Source organism: Mastomys coucha, unplaced genomic scaffold, assembly GCF_008632895.1.
Source record: "Mastomys coucha isolate ucsf_1 unplaced genomic scaffold, UCSF_Mcou_1 pScaffold15, whole genome shotgun sequence".
NCBI lineage: Eukaryota > Metazoa > Chordata > Mammalia > Rodentia > Muridae > Mastomys > Mastomys coucha.
In genome coordinates, this window is record NW_022196897.1 from 19,719,281 (window position 1) to 19,741,244 (window position 21,964).

A 21,964-nucleotide genomic window follows, 5' to 3' on the forward strand; every position below is an offset into this window, starting at 1 on the left:
CAACACAGGGCATTGCAGTTGGACTAAGACACACTATGACCTACCCCTGCGCCATCCCTGCCATGGCTTAGGAGATGGGACTTTGAGATCTTTGAACCAGGGCTCAGAGAAGTGCATGTTCCACCCCCCACCCCCACCCCCACCCCCAGCCTCACAGTTTACATCGGAAGCAGGAAATAAGCAGGCTACGCCATTTCCTACTGTGTCCTCTTCTGCTCTACTCTATTCGATTTAAAAAAGCAGCGTTGATCACAACACAGGAAATTGATTTCGCCACCTGCCAATGGATCCAGGCCCACAGTTTTAAGAACTGTTGCCATCAGGTTCCTGGTGTCTGCCGTGGGCCATGCTAGTCACAGGTCGAATATCGAATGACTGAGTGTCCCTGCACACATGCTGGTACCCACTGTGGCACAATGTGTGGCCTGACAAATTCTGAGAGGTCCACATGCTCCAGCTAGCCAGATGGACAAGACCAGGGTGCTGGGCACATGGGTGTGTTTCGACTCCGACGCCCGAGGCGAACTGCAGCTGTGGCTTTGGAGTTCTGAAAATCAGCTGGATTATAGTAACGACAACAGGATTGCGGACTTTAATTAGAGAGCAAGATTCAGCTGGACTGGAGGAAGCCGGACAAAGGCCTGGAGTGTCTACCTCCCCTCCTTCAGCCCCAGGCTTCCCAGGTAGGCAAAGGCTGAAGACGCCAAGGCCAGAGCAAAGTAGTTATTGATCAACCCTGGGCCTGCAGTGGGTGTTGGCCCAGCTCCTGAGCTTCACTTGGCTTCCGGCTGGAAGGCAACAGAGAAACACTCACCAACGCCGAGGCCTCCTGGGCTGGAGCCATGAGTGGGAAGGCAGACAGCGTGTGTTTTCTTGGTTCTGATTCTTAAAACCCGGTCTCCTGCTGCCACTGGCTCAGCTTGGAACTACCACCCAGGGGGCTCCGCCAAGGAAGCGTGCGGTTCACATGGTCCTGCAGACGGTGCTGGGTGGTTGCAAAGGACAGTCAAGACTGCACTTGATGTAGCTGATTGTCCTAAGAGTGTCAGCAAAGCCAGCCACATCAACACCTGGTGCCTCCCCAGCCTCCTTCTCCACAAGTCTGGGCCTAGTAGAGTATCTACTGCAGAATAACCCTGCCAGGCCCACTCCAGGTCTGCAATAGTACTGAGCTTGGAGCTGGAATGCTAAGTGGCCGGTGTACCTCAGAGGACGGAACAGGCCTTACACTGCAGTTGTGCAGGAGTGGGCTCCCATCTGGCAGTTGTTGAGACCAAGACTAGGAGTGTGGGTGATCTTTGGGGTTAGGTATAGTCAGAGACTAGAGATGACAGGGCATATGCACACCCCATGGAGATGTCCTGTGGCCTGGTAAATAAGAAAGTAAGCCAGCACACCCATGAGCGCAGCTGTCTCTCAACCCAAGGGAGCGCCCTGGGGTAGCATCCAGGGGCAAGGGTATTAGAGACTGTTAACAATACCCAAGACCCGGCTTCTCCCATGGATTCATGGCTGCCCCAGCACCCATCATGTACTGAGCATAGATGGATGAGCAGAGCATCTGAGAGCTGGCAGTCCCCAAGACACAGGCACACATAGGCCTGCAGACACAGCACAGATGCATCCAAATACCTCAGTTTCCTCATCTAGTAAATGTAGATTGTGACAGTCCCAGGCCCTATAGTTTATGTGAGGAATCAGAGCTCAAGGGCTAGGGATGTAGCTCAGCTGACAGAGTGCTTGCCTAGCATGCACAAAGCCCTGGGTTCAATCCTCAGCACCGGGTGTGGTGAAACACTCCAGAAATCTCAAAACATGGGAGCTGGGGGCAGAAAGATCAGAAGTTCAAAGTCATCCTTGGCTACACAGCAACATGAGATCCTGTCTCAAAACCAAACCAATACACACACACACATGAAGTGCTGGCACACAGCATTCAAACATGGCTCAAAGGATGCTCTGAGCGGTTGGGAACCCCCTCTGTGGGAACTGGGGTACTCAAGGAGGTTGCTATACTTAGAGTTACACTGAGAGAAGCAGGGGGTGAAGGAGGGGTGCTTCCCCACAGGCCATGACCCTGGGGCAGCAGTGGTTCCTAGACCTTAGAATGTCCACAGGAGAGGACACTTTAGATTGTCCTAGTCTGAGGGACTTGCTGACCTGGGGAGAGGGAGGGGCCTGCCCAGCAGGTGATTCTGGGAGTAGAGGAGGGAGGAGCCAAGGAAATGCTCAACTTTTGAACATATCCTTTAAGTGCTCTGCCCCCATGGAATGCTCTGCCCACTTCCCATGGCCGCCTGACTTGCAACAAGTCCTGAAGCCTTCCTAAGCCATGTTTCCACCTCTGAAGCCTTTCCTTATTCCTGATGATGAACTAAAGTCAGCATAAGCCGGTGACACACAGTAGGCCCGATACCTGTCCCCCAAACCAGCTGGTGGCCCGCAGTATGTCTGACAGTTGCCCCCAAACCAGCTGATGGCTCACAGTAGGTCTGGCAGCTGCCCCCCAAACCTGCTGATGACACACAGTAGGTTGACAGCTGCCTCACCCACACCCCCTGCAAAAAAAAAAAAAAAAGACAGTTGCTGGTTCCAGAAGGAAACAGCCCGCTCCTTGTTTGTGACTGGAAATGGTACCCCCGGGCTTGGCACCCTGCCACGTTTCCCAGGCTTGGCAGCCAGTGCCTGCCGACTCTGGCAAAACAGTGCTCTAAGCTGCCATTTATCAAGTGCTGTGCCTAGTGCTGTTTCACGTGTGGTGTCCCATGGACACGGTGCGCTCCCCAACAGACGCCAGAGTTGTGGAAATTGACCTGCACCAGGTGGAGGCAGCCTCCTCCAGCAAATCGGGAGAAGGGAGAACAGGAAGGAGGAGGCACCTGTCTCTTCAGTCACTGTGAAGGTAGGTGGGCTCTGGGCAGCAGTGTGGGAACACTGTGGCTACAGCATGTCACTGACCCTCCCGAGGGGAGGGGGCTGGCCATAGGCTCCCTGGCAGCCTTGCAGCCTGGCCTCCCCAGCATAAGGTCCCCTGGAGCTTTTCATCTCTCTCTGCACCGACTGCCTGCCAGGCTCCTTTGAAGTTCTAGAGGGCAAGGCTCTTCTCCTGCCCCACAGCCTAAGGAGGAAACAAGAGGACTTGGGGAAGGGGGGCTTCCTCTCATGTGGAGCCAATTAAAGGCACATCTGAACGCATGATCCTTCTAGATCAGTGGGAAAACACCTGGTGCCTAGCAGAAGGTGTAAGTGGATAACAGCCAGGTGGTGTAGTGTGGTGTGGTGTGTGGTGTGGGGTGTGTGTGTGTGTGTGTGTGTGTGTGTGTGTGTGTGTGCTGAGTCTCTACTGGAGGAGATATGGAAACCACCCATGATTACACAAAGGTAAGGCTTTGGCAACAAAGGCTATCTCCCCCTGCCTGACCAGCTCTCCCCTCTAGGAAGCATCATGGGGCCCCAGAGGGGAGGGTCATGCATCTGAGCAGTGTTAGGAGAGGAGGACAATGCAGGTGCTGTCCCAAACCTAGGTGATCTTGAGAGAACACAGTCCCCACCCTGCCTAGCACAGAGGTGAGAGATGTAGGGTGGTAACCCAGAGGTGCAGGAGCCTAGAAAGTAGGCCAGGGCGATCAGAGAGGCCTCCAGAGGGTATGGCTGGGGCTGCTCTATACCCAGTGAGGAAGGTCTCTGGTCTGGGTCACAAGATCATCCATCTCATTTTCTGGAGAAGGTTCAGCAGTGTCCTGACACCCCTTCCTGTGCCCCATTCCTCATGTGAGGTCTCTTTCTGGCCTGGCTCGTGTGAGCCTGTGGTGAGTGTGGGACAGCATAGAAAGGGGCCAAGCGAGCCTGAGCACCACCTTGAAGCATCTGTCCTTCTGCCCCGAGGTCTGTCCAATGGCAAAGAGCTCCAGGCAGCATCATTACCACACGGCACCCCCATTTCCAGAAGCAAGGACTCATGGTCCATGGAATTCATGCTTCAGAGTTTCCTTCCGCGATCACTGCATCCCTTTACCTTGCCTGTCAGGATCACCCACTCCCTATGGAATCCCTGTGATACAGAGAATTCATTCATGCCTCAGAAGGCACCTCCATGAGCCTGTCACCCACATGTACCACTGTCGAATGTGGTACATCGAATGTGTGTGAGCCCTGACTCAGACTCTCTTATACCAAATACCAGATGGGTTGGCAATAGGAAGCAGCCACAGTCCAGGACAAACCTTTCTGCTACCCACACTGAGCCGCGCTCTGTCCACCATCACCAAGTCTCTAGATCAGGGCCTCTCCAGTGACCCTCAGCCTTGACACAAGCCAGCTTCCTTGTCCTTCTGCCCTCTCAGCTGTGAGCTTGCTACTCTGCCTCAGTCCCAGACGGCTCCCTGTGGCTGATGCTCAATTAATTGTTCAGTAGCAATTAATTGCATTGACTTGCCTCCGAAGGCCTGGACTTCCCCTGGCCAGGCTGGCTGGGTAGCAGAGGCAAACCTCTTGCCCTCTCTAGGTTTCCCTGCCAGCCTTTGGGAATAGAAGGGGCACGGGGCAATGCCAGGCAGGAAGTGGTATTCAGACTACAGAGAGCCTCTTGGGTTGAGTCCAGTCCTGCCCACCCTGGTCTCTAGAAGGCATGCTGTAACAGAGGAGCCGACTCAGAGGTTTGAGGCCCCCAGCACAGCATCCAGTCTGCTGGGGAGGGCCATGCAGTGTTGGTGCCTGAAGCTGGGCGGTTTTGACGGAGAACCTAATGAGGATGGATGGGCCGAGAGAGGCCAGCACCTTCCCAAACAACAATTGAACATCCAGGAGACTCTGTGTGTGTGGAGGGGGTGATCCTGACAGACGCCAGCAGGCATCTAGGGGAAGATTGCTTCAGACAGAAGCCAAATGGATATGAACGTTTCCCAACCACGCAAGCACTTTGCAGAGCACTCTGGCCTCTCCTGCAAGAGCCCCCACTCAGGCGTAAGGGCGTCAGGTCTAAGCTGGGCACTGTTCCTCACCCATCCCAGTTAATCGTCCCTGAAGCCAAGGCCAAAGGAATTACCAGGCCCAGACCCTGACTGACTCCTCAGAAGATTGGATCCAAGTCAGTGGAAGACAGATGTGCGGCCGTGTCGGACGGAGCCTCAGTTGGGCACCAAGCCCTGCCAACCCTTAATTCTGATTTCTGGGCCTGGAGGGGGCCTCCTGGCCGGTTTGCCTGCCTAGAGATCCCAGAGGCAAAGGCTATAACTCAGCCTCTTTGCAGTTAGGAAAACAAAAGAGCTTTTAACCCCAGACACGGATCTGGTACGTTTAAAAGCTCTCCCCTAGAGCCTGAAGACAAGTTTAGAGATATGTCCATCTTCAGGGTCTCTGGGGGATCCTTGGCTGCACTCAGACTGGCTCCTAATTGCAGGCTTCGCTCTGCTCCTTCTCTGCTCTCTCTCTGACTGCCCCCTCCACCTCCATCCCCCTCTGCTGGGGACACCGACCCCTTTCAAAGCCGACTCAGGTTGCTTGCTCTACAAGTCCCAGGCGCTCTCTGGAAACACTTCCTACCCTTTTCTGCTTTGTAGCTTTATCTGGCGTTAAAAATCCTCCTTGGATGTCCATCAGCCTAGACATCAAACACCAAAAATAGTCAATGCCAAGGGTCTCAGGTAAGCAATGGAGGCAACCGGGGTGAGCTAAGGTCAGAGACATGAAGAGTGTCTGCCCGGCCACACCAGGAGCAGTTGGGTCTGTATTTCACTGAACCAAGCAATGGGCCTCCCTTGCTGAAGAGTGAGGTGGGGCAGGGCTAAATATCTGAGTGAGCTCCTGGTAAATCACTGGCTTCCAGGTCAGCGTGGACCAGGAGGCACAGGAGTGGACTTTGCAATTTCTTCTAAAAACTGTGAGTGAGCCAGGGGTGATGACGAATACCTTTGATCCCAGAGCTCAGGAAGCAGAGGCAGGTGGATCGCTGCACAAGAGCTACACAGAGGGATCCTGTCGATAGATAGATAGATAGATAGATAGATAGATAGATAGATAGATAGATAGATAGATAAGACTGTGAGTGTGCGCATTTGTGTGTGTGTATGTGTGTGCACATGTATGTGTGATTGCCTGTGACTGGGAAGGTTTCAGGTTGACCTCTGGTGTCTTCTTCAATGGGACCCCACCTTATTTGCTAGCCTTGTCAGCTGAACTCCACCTATATCCGTAGACACTTGAGAGTGAGTGTCCCAGCTCTTCCCAAGAGCACACAGTCAGACCACTGCTGAAGCCTCCTTCCACACCCACTCCCCAGTACCTTCCATGGCTACCCATTGCCTGTCCCCAACGCCAGCTTCATCTCACAGCCACACACTCCAGCTGACTGTGCCCTGAGAAGTCACCTGCTCTCTACTACTGCTGGTGCTCAAAAGCCACACCCCCCCTCCCAACCCTGGTTGCCCCCTTAGCTACAGCAACTTCCAGCTTAAATCCCTGCAGGGGCCTCCTCATCTCTACACTTCCAAGATCCACAATACACAGTGTTCAAACATGTCTACTGCTCATGTTGCTACTGATGAACAGAGCAAGGGTTTCCTCCAGCCAAGCCCAGCACTTTATTCTGCACAAAGGAAGAAGGGATTTGCTTGCTTGTTTGTTCGTTTGTTTTGTTTTTGAGACAGGGTTTCTCTATGCATTTCTGGCTATCCTGGAACTCACTCTATAGACTAGGCTGCCCTTGAACTCTGAGACCCGCTTTCCTCTGCCTCCCGAGTGCTGGAATTTGCATTTTTAAATTTCACACAGTAGTTGACATGCAAGGAGCCTGGGAGGCTCTTGAGATGGTCAGAACCTACCAATGTGGGAAAGGAATTGCAAGCTCATTTCCTACCGTGCCCCTCAGCTCTACCCCAGGACGGAGCCACGGTGCATGGGATAGTTGCTTGATGCCTGTGGTTCAGTACCCTTTGAATAATACTGAAGAATGTGTGACTGTTTTCTTAAGTTCTCAGTGAGAACAGCCAGTCCTGCTCCTTTTTGTCTTATTTCCCCTGCAAAGGCTCCTGCAGATCCCACAGCCCAAGCCTACATTTCCTGCCTGGTGCTCTGCAGACAACTGGTCAGGTCTGGCTTGCTGGGTGCACCAGCTGCCCCAGCTCAGGGGAACCTCAGAGTACCTGTGGCCATACCATCCATCCTTGCTGCCTGATAGAGTCCCATTCTCCCACTGTTCAATGAGGCAGGCATCTGGTAGTATGGGGGTGGGCAGAGAGCCCCTTCCTTCCTCCACAATGACATGTACCTACCTACGCTGGATAGATAAAGAAGAGTCACAGGTCCCTGGTACTTCTACATCCCAAGGCCTCACCCAACACCGAAGCACACCCTGAGAACCAAGGCTTAGGAGCAATGGCACCTCTTACTCTGCATCTGATCCCCGAGGGCACACTCACCTGGTGTCTATAGGGAGTGGGTAGAGTTTGAATTAGGCAGAATATGCTGGGCAGGCTGCCTCTGCAGATGAATGCACAAACCAGACTCACCGTCCAACCTCCGCCATCAGTGCGCATGTCACAGTAGACCTGGAAGCCAGCTGGGTAGTGAGTGGGGAAGACAGAGTAGACACCATCATCCTGCTGTCCACTCAGGAGAACATCCAGGCAGTCCCGAGGCCGAGAGCCTATGACAGGGAGCTACATCAGGGTGACGGTCGCCCAGACACTACATTCTGTCATCCCGTCCCCCCAAAGAGGACTCTGGCAATCTCTGACAAGTCTCTCCACTGGAGGTCAAAAGCACAAGCCCTCTGTCCCAAATAAATCCTTGAGGCCTTGCTTTCCTCATCTGGAAAATGGGCTTACAAGCTCAACAGGCCAGGCTCTGAGTCACCCGGCCACAGGAAGTCCCTTCTCTATAGCAGCAACTTGTCCTTGTCTATGAGAGTCAAGGGACAGGTGATGGAGAATGGAAGGCAGCCCTCACTACAACCACCCATTTCCCTGGAGCTGGGCACCAGAGCCACCCAGCGAAGGCAAGCGTATCTCACTCACCATTGGCACAGCCTCGAGGCCGGGCTCCCCGGGAAGGTGCCCTCTGAAGGTCAGCCTTGACACGGGGCCGGCCTAGCCCCCGCTCCCTCTGCAGAGCCTCCAGGACGTCACTGACTGAGTTCACCAGGTGAGCCATGTGACCTTGACTCTCAGAGAGAAGCTGCAGATGGAGCATAGAAAGCCTTAGCGGGAGCACGGGTCTGCAAGGCCCCTGCCAGTAAAGGCTTTCCCCAGGCTTGCTCTGATCTCAGGGTCATGTTCATGGCACTTTGAGCGGTCAGTGGGGCTCTAAGGGGTTCAGAGGGCAAGGGCTCAGGTGGAAGCTTGGTCACGTCTATGCGTCCAGCCCAGCTGATGGAGACAGTGCAGGAAAAGGCCTCAGCAGACATCAGCACAAGCTACCCACCAACCAGTTCCTCCTGAAGCCGCCTTCGTTCCGTTCTTTCACTGGGACAGGGAGTCATGTGGCTCAGGTTGACTTTAATCCTCTGATGCTCCAGTGTGGAGATTATAGGCTAGTGCCAACCACGTACAATATATGCAATGCTGGGGACCCAGCCTGGGGCTTCCTGGGCAAGCATTCTACACACTAAGCCATGTCCCCAGCAAGCCTTGGTTAGTAGGAGAGAAAAGAGTTATCATCACCAACCTAGCCTAACGAGGTCTGGTGAGCTCTCATATGGAGCATCAGCACAGCACCCCAGGAGGGCACCCCAGCACGGCGACATCAGGCCTCATGGGACCCTCTCTCTACCTTCCTGGCTATAGCACAGACCACCTACGGTCTCCTCTAAGACCCCCACATGAGGAGGCTAAGGCAAGGGTAGTCCCTGCACCTGAGAAAACAGACCTGAGTATTGGAAAGGGCATGAAGCCTGGGTATAGGTTGCTGCATTCAAAACTGGGCCCCAAACATACCCTCTGCTCCCTTCCCCACCCCACCCCCGTTTGAACATTGTGGGGAGTCTTCTTAGAAGCCTGGTGTACATCAACAGGGCCCCACAGTACGGCAAAGAGCCAGGACTTGAAATTGTTACTTTTATGTTCCAGGAGGGAATGGGAAGCCTGGGAGAATCCCCACCCCCCAATCCCTGCATCCTAACCCCTACCTACAGGGGAATCAGGATTCATGCCACTTCCTCGAGGCAGATGAATGGCAGCGAAGGAAGGGTGAAACCGTCCTATGACCACACCAGGTGTGGGTGGGGCCAGGCCCTGGTATTCTCTGAGTGGGTCATGGCTGTGTGACACCCTCCCTGCCCTATCTGCAGGCCAGGACTGTCACTATCACCTGCTCTCCATAAGACTCCAGCCACGTGAGGTAACTCTTACCCCTCCCATCTTCCCCTCCCTCCCTGCCCATGGGTCAGAGCACACCAGAGCAGCATAGATCTTCAGAGGCATCTTACTATGCTGGCTGCTGGAGGGGCCTGGGGGTCTCCTGCCTCCCCACCTGCCCCCTCACCTGGGTTTCAGGAGTGCATAGGGCCCAGGTGGGGGGAGGATAGCGGGCAGCTGACAGCCAAAGCAAGCTAGGTCTTGCTCACCGAACCTGTCACTTGCCAGATAATAGCCCATCGGAGGAAGAGAGAAATACACCCACCCAGCCAGCAGTTTATAAAACGTGATTCTCAGCCCGTCCGAAGGCAGAGCCCTGTGAAGCTGTAGGTCCTGTTGGTTTCCCCTCTGCTGAGCAGGTGATTCTGTGGTCTCCAGGAGCACTACAGTGGGCTACAGGAGCCCACCACAGTGACCTACGGTCAGGCTCCCTGGAGCCCTTGTGGGGACACAGGCAGCTCTTGGTGAGGGAGTGAAAAAAGTCCCCTTGGTAAATCTCACTGCATGGCCCATCCTTTTGAGTCACCATGGCTGTGACATTCAACAGCTCAGGCCCAGCCCCTCCTTCTCCCTGGCAGGCCAAGGAGACCTCGGTTTAAACTAGCAAATGATTACCACTGAAACATATAAACCTGCCCCGAATTAATAGGGAGTCAGTCCCTGCTCGCTGAGCCGCGCAAACCATCACGAGAGAAGCTGGCGCGGCAACCAGAGGCTGTGAAATCAGGGCAGCTGCTTCCAGCGAGGCTCAGCAGCGGCCAGGCTTCCACCAAGCCTTTCCCCACCGAGCCTCAGTCTGCCCCTCTGCAGAGTGGGTGACAAAGGCACCTGCCCCTGGGGTTACTGCCTTGATATGTGCCCACAGGGTGGAACATGGCTTCCACTCACAAAGGGCTTTCAATGATGATAGTGTCTCTACAGGCTAGAGGCTGCTGAGCCTTGCACAGTCCGGAGCACCAGCATCCCCTTGGGCTTGGCCTGAAAGAACCTATCTAGAGAGGGGATGTGGCCCACCCAAGATTGCCCAAAGCTAAGGTGGATCCCACACTGTAGCCTCAAGTCAACAGGCAGAACTGCTAACCTAAGCTGGGCAGTGAGCAACCTCTGACAGTCATGGCTTTGGGGACAGAACCTCAGATCTGTGCCGATACCAAGGGAAGAAGCTTCAAGATGGGGTGAGACCTGGCTGGTTGTCTCTCCATGATCCAGACGGGCAGAAAATGTCCTGAATGATCCTGAACCTGGTGAGTGGCTGCACGAGAGACTAGGGGCACTGAAACCCATCTGCATTTCATGGGGCATTCCAGCTCACAGGGCACCTCTGTAGCCAGCCACAAGCTGACCAGGGCGGAGCTGAACCTGCGTGTCACCCGTGTCACCCGAGAGCCCTGGCAATCTGTTTTGCTGATGGGCCTCTCTCTTTCCCTCCCCTTCCCTAAGTTCTCAGCTTAGGGGGAGGGGCGGCAGGAAGCTGGCTGTGTGTCCCCCAGCCCAGGGGACCCATCACCCTGTCAGTCACCCAGACAGGGAGACAAGGGCTATAATTTCTCCAGCTGCAGCCTTCAAGGGGAGGGAAGAGGGCCACTGCTCACGAGCTATGGGTGACCAAATGCCTGGTCATCTTGGGTGCCCAAGTGAGGGAAGTTATAGAAACAGCTGTGCTAGCCAGTTGTGTGGAGGTTGACTTCAGTGCTAAGCTGAGTCAGACGGTGAAGTGGCACAGGAATGGAGGCTGGGCAGGGCCCTCTGGGTTCCACCTCAATCCTGATCTAGCTGTGGTACCCATGACACACCAGAGCTACTTTTCAGGCCTCAATTTTTTTGATCTGGAAAATGGCAGAGGCAAAGGAGACAGTCCTGAGCCCCTCCTCCTACAAGGAGAGCTTCTAGCTGGTGCTGAGGGCAGAGCCAAAGGCAAAACCTTCCTTCTAGCTCCACTTGACCCTTGAAGGAACTTGGCTGGGTCCAGGGGAAGAACAATGGGGAGAGAAGGGGGGAGGAAGGGAGGAGGGACGGGGAGGGAAGGGGAGGGAAGGGAGGAGGGGTGGGGAGGAAAGGGAAGGAGAGGGGAGAGTTTAGAGGCCAAGGGTCTGGCTGGGCTCCCCACAAGGGCATAGCATCCCTGGGAAGCTATGGGCAGTTCAGAATAGAGCAGTGGCAAGTGTGTGTGGAGGGGGCTGCACCCCTCCAGGAGGACACTGGGCTGTCACATGACAGGCTGGGTGTCTCAAGTCTCCTCACCTCAGTCTGCAACTAATGAATGACAGGGGTGGGGGGACAGGGAGGGAATGCCAACTAATGAATGACAGGGGTGGGGGGACAGGGAGGGAATGCCTACCTTGCCTACAGTTCACAGGTTCTCAGTCAGCCTGGGAAGTTCCCCTAGCCCTGGGTCTACAAGGCTACAGAGTTACCATGAATTGGAGTGGTGGAGAAAGTGGGTTGGGACACTGGTCGTGGGTGTGAGAACATAGCCCTCCACAAATGAAAGAACAAGGCCCCGGTTGGAACACTCAGGGATGGAGGCTGTGGATATCATGCACTCAGCACAGGGTGCTAGCGACCCCACCCCTCAAATCAAGGCAGCTCATACATGAATGAGAGAGCGAGCGCACGCACACACACACACACACACACACACACACACAGCATATGCAGATCTACCCTCACCTGGATGAGGCGACCCTGTTCACTCTGCAGGGTGCTGAGGCCCTGGCCCAGCAGGGTGTGCCCCTTACGCAGCCCAGCACATTCAGCCTGCAGCTCAGAGGCCCGGGCCAGCAGCCGGGGCAGCTGGTCAGCCAGTGCGTCCAGCAGCTCAGGGGCACCGTCCAGCCGCGGCTGGGCCTGGTGCTCACTCAGTGTCCGAAGGATGGAGGCCTGGATGCCTTCCAGGCGGGAGAAGCTGTCGCTGAGGTCAGGGCATCGAGGGTCGATGAGGAGACTGAGGTGGGAGCTGTCAGCCCTCTCCACGGTGACCAGGGCACTGTTGGCCCCGGCAGCCCCTGTGCTGACGATGGGTGGGGGTGCCGTGCCTGGTGTGTGGGCATGGTTCAGGAAGAGAACCACACCGGTGACAGCCACCGCAAGCAGCACTGCCAGGGACAGGAGCACTGTGCACAGGACGTAACTGCAGCTTGCTCGCTGTAGGTCAGCCCAGGACACAGGCAGAGACAGACAGACAGACAGACAGACAGACAGACAGACAGACAGACAGACGGGAGAAAGGAAGGCAAGTGTTAGAGGCCAGCTTGTGCCCAGGGAGTCTTGGGAGGCTGGAAGGGCAAGAGACCCCAAAGAAAGCTGTATGCAGCCCAGGGTCAGAGAGACAGAGGCAGGGAGAGTAAAGAGGCTGGGGCAGGGGAGTGACAGACAGATGGAGAGCACACTCTTTCCTCATCCCTTGTGGAGCCATCTCTCTACCTTGCTCTCTTCCTAGAGCAGGGCCCTGACTGGACAAAGGTCAGACAGCAGGCAGAGGACCCTGAGGCCACTGTGGAGAAGGGCTGAGGCAATCAGGCACTGTGCCTCCCCAAGCAGGGGAGATGCCAGGGACAAATTGGGCAGAGCTGTCTGTCGCTCTAAGGATGGGGCTGGTGCACCAGGGGCTTAATAACAACTGAAACCAAAACCAGTGTCACTTGTAATTTAAGATGGTGCCATGACTGGGTAGCAACAAATGCCTTGGGGACCCACTAATTCTACCAAGTCACTCATAGCCCCTGAACATTTATACACAGGAAAATCAGAAGCCCAGAGAGGGCAAGCACCTGCCCAGAATCACACAGCTAATTAGAAACAGCATTCTGATTGGATCTGTGCCTCACCCCCACCCCCACCCCCGCTTTCTGGGAGGGGGCAGGCACCTCCTATATTAAACCTCAACTCTCTCCCACACACTGCCCCTACACCCCCAACTTCCTTAACTGGAGATACCTCTTTAACTGAATTAGTATATTAAAGCCCCTGGAGCCGAGCCGGGCACGTTACACTTCTGCAATAAATATTAGTGGCTTTTATTATCTCATGATCAATGCGCGCAGAGCATCTGGAGGTGGTTTTTATCTTCCACCCAGAGTGTTATTTCCGAGTGTCCTCCGCATTGGGAGGACACCTTCCCTTTCTCAACACGGCAAGACCTTTTGCATGTAGCTGACTGGCGGCTTGCTTTTCTGGCCATATAGAAAATACCCATTGCGTTTACTACTGAGAAAGCAGTGAAGCAAACTGCTGTTCTCCCATAAATTCAAACACCATCTCCTGGGGTCTCTTGGCATCAGAGGCTGAAGGCAAAGGGCTGGCCTTCTCTAGGAAGCCCTCCTTAACTGCTTCTTCCCCTCTCCCCAACTTGGAGGGACTCCTCTCCGATGGGCATCTCAAGACAGATTTCATCACCTTTCCACTCACAGGATGCCCCACGAGCCAGGCTCTGGGCCACTCCAATAGAGGCATCAGAAGGGGCTCAGACCCTGTGTCTGCTCCAGGGTTGCTTGTGTCCATAGACTTGATTCTCGGCCTTGCTGGGGCCATGTTCCCTTTGGGGATCTGACAAAGGCCAAGGACAAAGTTTCTGGGGGGTCTAGGAGCTGGCAAATCATGGGGAAGGAAACCTGCCCTGGACCCTGGACCCCATGCCCAGTCTGACCACTGGGCACAAGTAAGTCCTCACCTGTGAAGTAGATGAATAGACAGAGGCAGGAGAAGTGGGTGAGCCAGGCCATGCCTTTGGGACAAGCTGGGATGCCTAGCACCACAGAGCCTTAAGACTTCCCGGCAGAGCCAGAGCCTTCGATTCTGAGATGGGGCTACCTCCTCTTCATGATGGCACATACAGAACGGGGCAACCTCAAGCTGAACCAAGCCCCTTAGCCCAGGCAGGCCGCAGCCTGAGGGAGCCTTCTGGTCTCCATCCCTCAGCTGTGTGCTTCATCCCTGCCCCTGAAGCCTGCAGGCAGTGCCTGCTATGAAGGCTCTGGTTGGCTGAGATGGGGAAACTGAGGCCCAGTGAGCAAAGACCCAGTCCCAAAGTGACACGGTGGGGGGAGGGGTGGGGGAGAATGTGTTAAGACACCTGGAGTCTGGGTGGCCATGGGTTGAATGACTTCCAACATTCCTTCTGTGAGAAGCAAGGCTGGGGGACAGAGCTATACTGGCAGCTAAGTGGCTGTTACACCAGCTTCTGGCCCATCAGGAGACACCTTGCCCTGAGCATCTCTAAGCTGTGTCCTCTAATTTTGTAGCATTAAGGTCCTCCAGCCAGCTCAGGGGGGGTGGGGAGGCTTAACATCTTCAGGACTTCATCCTGATGGATTGGGCACACATCTTCCCAGGGGAGTGGGGACAGAGGGGGCAGAGATGGAGAGGGTGGAAGGAGTTGCAGGGTCCCTTGGAGCCAGTGTGGCACGGGAGCTCAGCGAAGGAGCAGTTCACTCCTGGAGGAGAATTAGTCTTCAGAGATCAACCTTAAAGATGAAGAGCTGTTCGCTTTTATAGGCTGCGGCTTACGTGCCTCGCAGAGAAATCGCCCGAGATAATAAGGGGCCTGGGCCAGGCGGCCAGCACGGTGCCTTGGGCTGGAGCTTATTAATCAGTCTTTGGCCAGGCAGAGCAAGGTGCACCCCAACCTTCACATACAAGGAGAGGGAGTACAGAGCCTCCCAAGGACAAGGCATCGTGCCTAGAAGGAACCGGAAGCTCGAGTCAGGAGATGGGGTTGAAGGCTTGCATGTTCTTGGCTTAAGGGAGGTCTTTGATCCCCTGCAATAGGGGTCAGTGGCAGCGGCTTCTTACGAAACCCCTGGCAGGTCCTGTGAGACAGTCATCAGGTAAAAGGGCTGGCTGGTAAGCCTGACAACCTGAGTTTAATCTCAAGAGCCCATACAAAGGAGGAAAGAGGAACTGGCTCCCAGAAGTTGTCTTCTGAATCTTCCTACACATGCCCTGTGGTGCGTGTAACCCTGCTCCCCCACCACACAAAATAAATAAAAATGAAAAAAAAAAAGTAAGCCATTGTCTAAGAAAGCTAAGTGGGGTTTGCCTGAGGAGGGATGCAGGAGCCTCCCCGAACACCTCTGTTGGGAGGTGACATTTGTCCAGTATATCTTGGAGCCATCAGCCCTTGAGAACTTGGAATCTGGAGGACGAGGTTCAATACCAAGGGGTCCCGATAACCCCCACCCCCCATATGGCATTCACCCCCTCCTGTTTGCTTTCCCTGGTGGCCCAGTCCCACGGGTGGGAGACAGAGAGCCTCATCTTGGCTGTCGCCCGGAACGAGGTGTGGTGTCTGGAGGGCCACTCTGTTTCCCCCTCTGGGGAGTCCCAGACAAAGGCTGCAGCTGTGCTTAGGGCAGAACAGCACTGCCTACTGTGCACTGAAGATCTGGGGAGCTCCAGCTTTCTGGAAGGTTCTAAGAGCAGCCACTGAAGGTGCCCAAGGTGACAGAGACGATGCTGCCTGCAGTATGCATGACTCCTAGGGGCTCTAAGATGCTCACACTGTCACTCCCCAGGGAACCTTTGGCGTGGCTTTCGGTTCGTTGGTAAAGGGTTTCCACAGGTGTCTGTGAAGGACCCCCAGACCCTGCCCTCCTCCACACAGCTCTCTAGAGCCTTAGCTCCACACTCCAACCTGGCCACATCTCTATCACCTGCTTCAAAACCAGTGTCACCAGTGGCCTGAACACAGAGCAGACAGGACACTCACTCTTTCCACCCCTCCAGGCCCCACACACTGGAAACTTAGCCATGACCAGACCCAAGTGCATATTCTTGGTGTCTGCTGCTCCCTCCCCAGACATAGCTCTATGTGACTCTCCATGACCATCTCTGCCAGGCCTGGGAGCCTCAGACAGGCCATGCTGACTCAAGAGACAGCTGAAGGGGGTGGTGCCTCCAGTGGTCTCTTCTCCCCTATCCCAAATCTGATGATGACTTCTCATACTCTCGTAAATGGTATCCACATGGCCTGTGGCTGTTCCTGACTTGTAGGTTGGTCCCCCAGGGTATTCTGTGTTTCCCTGAGGCCTAGGCCGCATCCCCTGGTGTGATGTAGGGTCTCCACTAATAGCCATGGAGTGAAGTAATGGGACAAGGATTAAAGCTGGACCCCAGGAAAGACTTCCCACAGTAGCTTTCTGGGATGTCTCTAGTTTTAACTGAAGCACAGGCTTAAGCATGGTGGAGAGGCTGACTGCTGGGGGCTGTTTTGGGGTCCGCTCCAGAGAAGTCACCACTCCCTCCAAGGAGATATGGTCCAGGGTGACATCTTACAGAGATCCCAGGGGAAGCCCAGAGTCTTATATTTGAACACCTGACAAATGTCACTGGACCTCATCTTCCGGCCCCAAGGTCCATGAGACCATTCTTGTGCAGGGGAAGGAAGGTGCACCCCAACCTTCACATACAAGGAGAGGGAGTACAGAGCCTCCCAAGGACAAGGCATAGTGCCTAGAAGGAACCGGAAGCTCGAGTCAGGAGATGGGGTTGCTCCATAGGGCACCCTGCTCCTAATGAAGTTGGAGTCAGCCACTTGGCCAAGGTCATCCATCCAATGAGGAGACAGTAGTGAAACACAGCCAGGAAGAGCAGGTCCAGGGAGATCCCCAGGAGTGGCCACCCCTGACTGCGAGGAAGTGTGAGAGCCACTGCTCTGCTCAGGTCTGGCTAAATGACTAGGCTCTGGAAGCAGCTGGTTCAGGGAAGAACAGGGTGCCCTCCCTCCCTCCCTTTCTTCCCCTTTGCTGGATCTGCTTCCAGAGGTCACAGGTTTGGTCCCCCTACCAGAGAGCCTAGCTCCAGCCAGCTCATCTTTTATATCTGCAGCCTCCTAGGGTGGTGTGACCAAGACATGACAAGCAAAAGTGTGAGCTAGCCTGGCGCTGGAGCAGTCTCCTTCCATTGGGAGCAAAGAGGAGAGTTGTGACAGGGGACAGGGCTGCTTGGAGAACCAACCCGTGTGTGGGTACATGGCACTCTGAGGTTTACAAACACATCAGAAGGGTTGGTCCCTCTCACAGATGTGCCAGCTAGGAACACAAGCATGTCAGGGATCATGATATAATGAGAGAACAAGGGGAGCTGAGGCACACCTCTCTCCCTCCCACCCCCTGCCTCATGTAGCCACGAGAACACACAGCGTGGAAGGTGTGTCCGATATCCCCATACCCAACATAGACCCAGCTGGGCTCTACCTGGTGCAGCTGGGAGCTGGTTCTCAGGGGCAGCAGAGTCTGGGAAGCCACACCTGGCCCAGGACATCTTGAAGCCCCATTTCTAGCAGACTCCCCAGAAACCCCCATCGGTCCTCTCCCATGTTCCTCCTGGCGTAGTTTCAAGCATCCGACCTCAGCAGTGGCCCTCACCTCAGCTGGGCTTCTGGAAAAGGCTGCAGCCTGGGCAGGGTGGGGGGTGGGGGTGGGAGCAATGGGGGAACTTGTGGCCCCAGGGAACTAGAGCCAGGGGCACAATTTACAAAATAATGAAATTGCCTGGACCAAGAGCCCCACTTCAGGCAACCAGGGAGGCCTCCAAGAGGAAGTGGCCTCTTTCCCACCCTCTGTAGAACAGGTAGGGTGTCCCTGGGTGTGCAGTACTTGGGGGCCTGGTGGTGTCAATCAAATGAGAAAGCAAAGGTCTAGAAGTAGGATCCGGCCCAGGGAGGCAGATAAGAAGCAGTTAGGACCCATAAGGAGGACCAAAAGGAGGGAAGACTGGACCAGGCTGGAGCAGCCTTGAAGTTTCCACTGCTACTTTAAGATCTCTGCAGGAAGGGCCCTGACACCTGGGGACACAGTGAAGATAGGAACAGTTAAGAAGGGGAACAGACCACCCAGGGGGCAATGTGGACTGACCACCCAGGGAGGGAATGGAACTGGTCTGAGGTTAGAAAGGCAGTCCTTGCTCTCTGGCTCACATGCTGTGTGGCTTGGGCATATTCAACCTCGCTGATCTTCATCTGGGATGTGGGAAGTGTATACTTGTGAAGAGCCAGCTTTGCAAGCTGTAGCTAGCTAGCTGGTCCCATCGCCAGACCAGTGTTACTGGGAAAGAAAGGCAGGTTGCAGCTTTGATTAGTGAGGGGTGGCCACGCCCACCCCTGCCACCTCCTCCTTCTCTGGTTGCAAACTCTCCCGGTTCCTTCCCCAGTGACATCTGTCTGGAAGAAATTTAAAATTTAAAACGGGCAGCCCCATTATCTGCTCTCCTTGGCGAACGGCCTCCTCAATACGCCTGTCTATCCCAGTCCCTTGATGGCTCAGCCTGGGGCAGTCCTGCGGCCACCCCTCTGCCTTAGACGCCCGATGCCCAGTACCTCAGCAGCCCCTCCCTGCTCTGTCCCAGCTGGTGCAGTGCACAGCCCTGGGCACCCTCCAAGCCGGGACACTTTACTGTCCCTGCAGAGGCAGTAGGGAGAGAGGATCAGCCAATCCCAGGTTCAAATCCCTATTGGGCTGAGTGGCCTCGGGCTGCATGCAGCAGGACCTCTCTGAGCCTTGTTCTCCTGAAAGTCAGAGAATCACAGTGCCTAGGCTTCTTATAGGAGATTAATATTTACTGTTTCCCAATTGAATTTGGGCGCCTGGGTAAAGAGGGCGGACCTGGGGGGCCGGTCTTGCTCTTGAAGACTGGAAAGATGTGCGGGGCGCCAGGCACAGGTTAAGGAATTGCAAGTGAGGAGGATCCCCATTGAGGCCGTGGGCGAACGGGACTCTGCGCGCCGGTCATCTGTCGGCTGTCCCCAACCAACTATAGGTCCTCTCTCCCTTCTGCACAAGGAAGCACAGGGGTCTCCGGTGGGGGTGGGGACTGGCTGCAGCCGGTGCCTTCTGCCGGGAGCTCAGAGTTCAAGATTCCGCTGAGAGGAGGAGGAGAGCAGGTGCTCCCACCAAGCTCCGCACAAGCTCCCCAAACTCCAGCCCCCACACCCATCCCCGCGCCCGCGGGTACCTGCGGTTTGTCGCGCGGTCGGTCCTCAAGTTGGGACGCGCTGCCCACGGTCTTCCACCGCTCGTGAACCATCTTCCCGCAGGACCCGCAGAGGTGCGGGGCAAAGGCGAGTGCAAAGGAGGCGAGGGGTGCGCAGGCTGTGTTGCACTCGCAGGAGGTCCCCTCGGTGCCGGGGGATCCGGGGTGGCCCGGGAGCGGCGGCCGCCAGCTAGGCTGCGTGTGAGCGCGTGTGATCGCTGGGAGCGCGGGCGCGAGCCTCCGAGAGCCGCCCGCGCCGCGCCGTCCCCGCGTGCCGCTCCCGCGCCTCCCGCGCGCTCCGCCCTCTTCCTCCCGGCTCAGTCTCCGCGTCTTCGCCTCGGACTCTCAGGGCCTTTTATTGCTCCCCGTGGCATCCCGGGCACGCGCGCGCCCTCCCCGAGGGCTCTGAGAGTGACTCCCGCTCCAACCCGGTGGCTGGGGAGTGAGGGGGGGACTAGCCAGCAGCAGCGGGCGTGACGGCAGCCTCGGGCTCCCTGAGGAACCTGCGCGCCCTGCGGCGCCCCGAGCAAACTTCCTCTCGGGCGGAACTCATCAAAGTCCCTAGGTGTGGGGATCACCCCTAGGGAAGGGGCTAGGCAGAGACCGGGGGTCCCTTTCGGGACTCCGGGGTCCCAGGTCCCGGGGCAAGTGTGCGCGTGGCCCGCTAATCTCCAGCCCAGTGGCAGGGCGCTGGAGTCCCCGACTCCATGCACGCCCCCATGATATCTGCCCACTCGGAGTCCCCGCCAACACCTCGCTCCCCCACGCCCCAAAGCCGGCCTGGAGCTATCCCAACCGCGGGAGGCGGGATCTGAGCCACCAGTGGGGGCTTCTCAGTCGTCCCTCCCACCAGCAACACTTTTTAAAGCGTTTAATCCGCCCGAGCAGCCTTCGGAGGTAATTGACAAAGTCCTTAATCTGCGCGGTTAACGAGCTGCTGTTGTGGCTCCGACCGCGTGGCTCCCACGCGCCCCACGCCGCGCCCAGCCAGCCGCCCATCCCCCCAGCTCCGCAGAGACGCCTGGGCCCCCCGCTATTTCTTAAAGCTGTTTTCCGGCTCCGGGGCTCTCTGGCCGCCTTGCTGTTCCCTGGCACCGGCGTCGTCTCTCTCCTACCGGTTTCCAGTCTGTCGCCCCGTCTTCTTAGACTTCGTCCCTCTTCTCGTCCCTCTAGGCGCCTGGCAGGCGTGGGGCAGACTTTGTGAGGGTGGAGCCCGTGCCTAACACGGGCAGAGTGGTCCCCGGGATCACAACTGGAGCTAGGCACCTTGGTTACATGCCATCCCAGGCTGTCACCAGCCAGAAACTGGGTCCCACAGTCTACACTTCCAGTGTTACCAGTGGCTGGCGTCTCTCGAAGTCCCAGCCCTGCTTCCCACCAGCAAGCTTCCGGAGTTACTTACTGCCCAGTAATCCCAGACTGGGATCAGAATCCCGCTCCGAATCCCGCTCCTTGAGGAAGCCTGTGTCACCCTGCACACCGCCCCCACCCCCGACTTCCTCATCACTTAAGAGGGTTGTAGGTGTCCTAGAGATCCTTCAGGCCTAAGCTGGAAACTGTGTGATTACTGGCCACTGAACCTCTCTTGACTCAGGTTTGACCAAAGGGTTAATAGCACCTCACTCTGAAGGGCTCTTTCTTCTGGGGTTCAGAGGCAGGCACCCCTCTTCTGAGGGGTTAGTGTTAGCTAGGGCTCAAACTTTCCTGCTGTGACCTCAGGCAGGCTTCTCGCTCTCTCAGAGCCTGTTTCTTCATTGAGCAAGCAAGGATGGACTAGAAGAAGGGTTTCCCCAAGCCGCTCACAAGAAGCAGGCATTAGGGATCTCAAGTCTGATTCCGAAGTTCCCCTGGGAGGAGGGGTGGGGCAGAGTTTGATACCAGGCAAGGTGTGCGCTAAAAATCACCCTGGGCAGTCCTGGACAGGAGAAGGAGTCCAAAGGTCCCAGGGTGTATGCGAAAAGCTGTCAGCCTCTTTAGGATGGGGATACTCGGTTCAGGGGATGCCACTTTGATGGTTAAGACAAGGGAAGCCAAGCACTGAGTGGGAGACACAGTGAATTCGACAAGCAGGTGTGTATGGGCACCTTCAGGACATCGGCTTCCCGGCCCGTGGAAGGACAGGTAAGCGGGGGCCACCTAGTGGTTCCTCCCGGCAGTGTTTGCTGCTGGGACGTACTCAGCAAGAGTCCCCAGTTCTCCTGCCTCCTGGGGTGCAGATGGGGTGGTCTTGCCCTATCACCACTCTGCAACAACTGTGCTCTCAGCTCAGGTGACACTAGGACAATCAGTGGTGGCCCAGGGTTGGCAGGAGCACACCCCATTCTTGTACACAGCACCGGCACACACAGGCTCATCAGCCCACAGGGATGGGTGAATGAGATGCACTAATGAAGGATAAGCTCCTGGGAGGAGCTACAGAGCAGACCAACACTGTCCCCATGTGCTGTGACTTTTTACCAGGCTGATAGGGGACAAGTACTGCTGAGCTTAGCATGCTGGCCTCTGCAGAAGCAGCCTTTTAGCCAGCTCAGGGACCAGGTAGGGCCTCATGGAAGACAGAGCCCAGGACCTCATGAATTACAAAGACTTAATCAGAACTGTCTGCGCCCTGATCCCTTCTCTCTGGCTCACCATGTATTCAGGGGTGT

The 21,964-nt window shown here is 55.9% G+C and overlaps 1 protein-coding gene across 2 annotated transcripts in view; it reads right to left on the reverse strand.

Moving 5' to 3' along the window:
- Fibcd1 (fibrinogen C domain containing 1) overlaps positions 1-19,847 on the reverse strand; it is a 32,313-nt gene extending 12,466 nt beyond the window's left edge. The window contains exons 1-4 of one of the 2 annotated variants that reach the window (XM_031369763.1): positions 19,299-19,847; positions 12,021-12,494; positions 8,013-8,172; positions 7,506-7,642 (exon numbers count right to left, since the gene is read on the reverse strand). In XM_031369763.1, the coding sequence (XP_031225623.1) occupies positions 7,506-7,642; positions 8,013-8,172; positions 12,021-12,494; positions 19,299-19,370 (843 nt within the window). In that variant the 5' untranslated portion in view covers positions 19,371-19,847. Of the gene's footprint in view, positions 1-7,505; positions 7,643-8,012; positions 8,173-12,020; positions 12,495-18,949; positions 19,070-19,298 lie in introns of those variants that run through there. The other variant, XM_031369765.1, reaches the window with a different exon arrangement.
- Between the last annotated feature and the right edge of the window lie 2,117 nt (positions 19,848-21,964).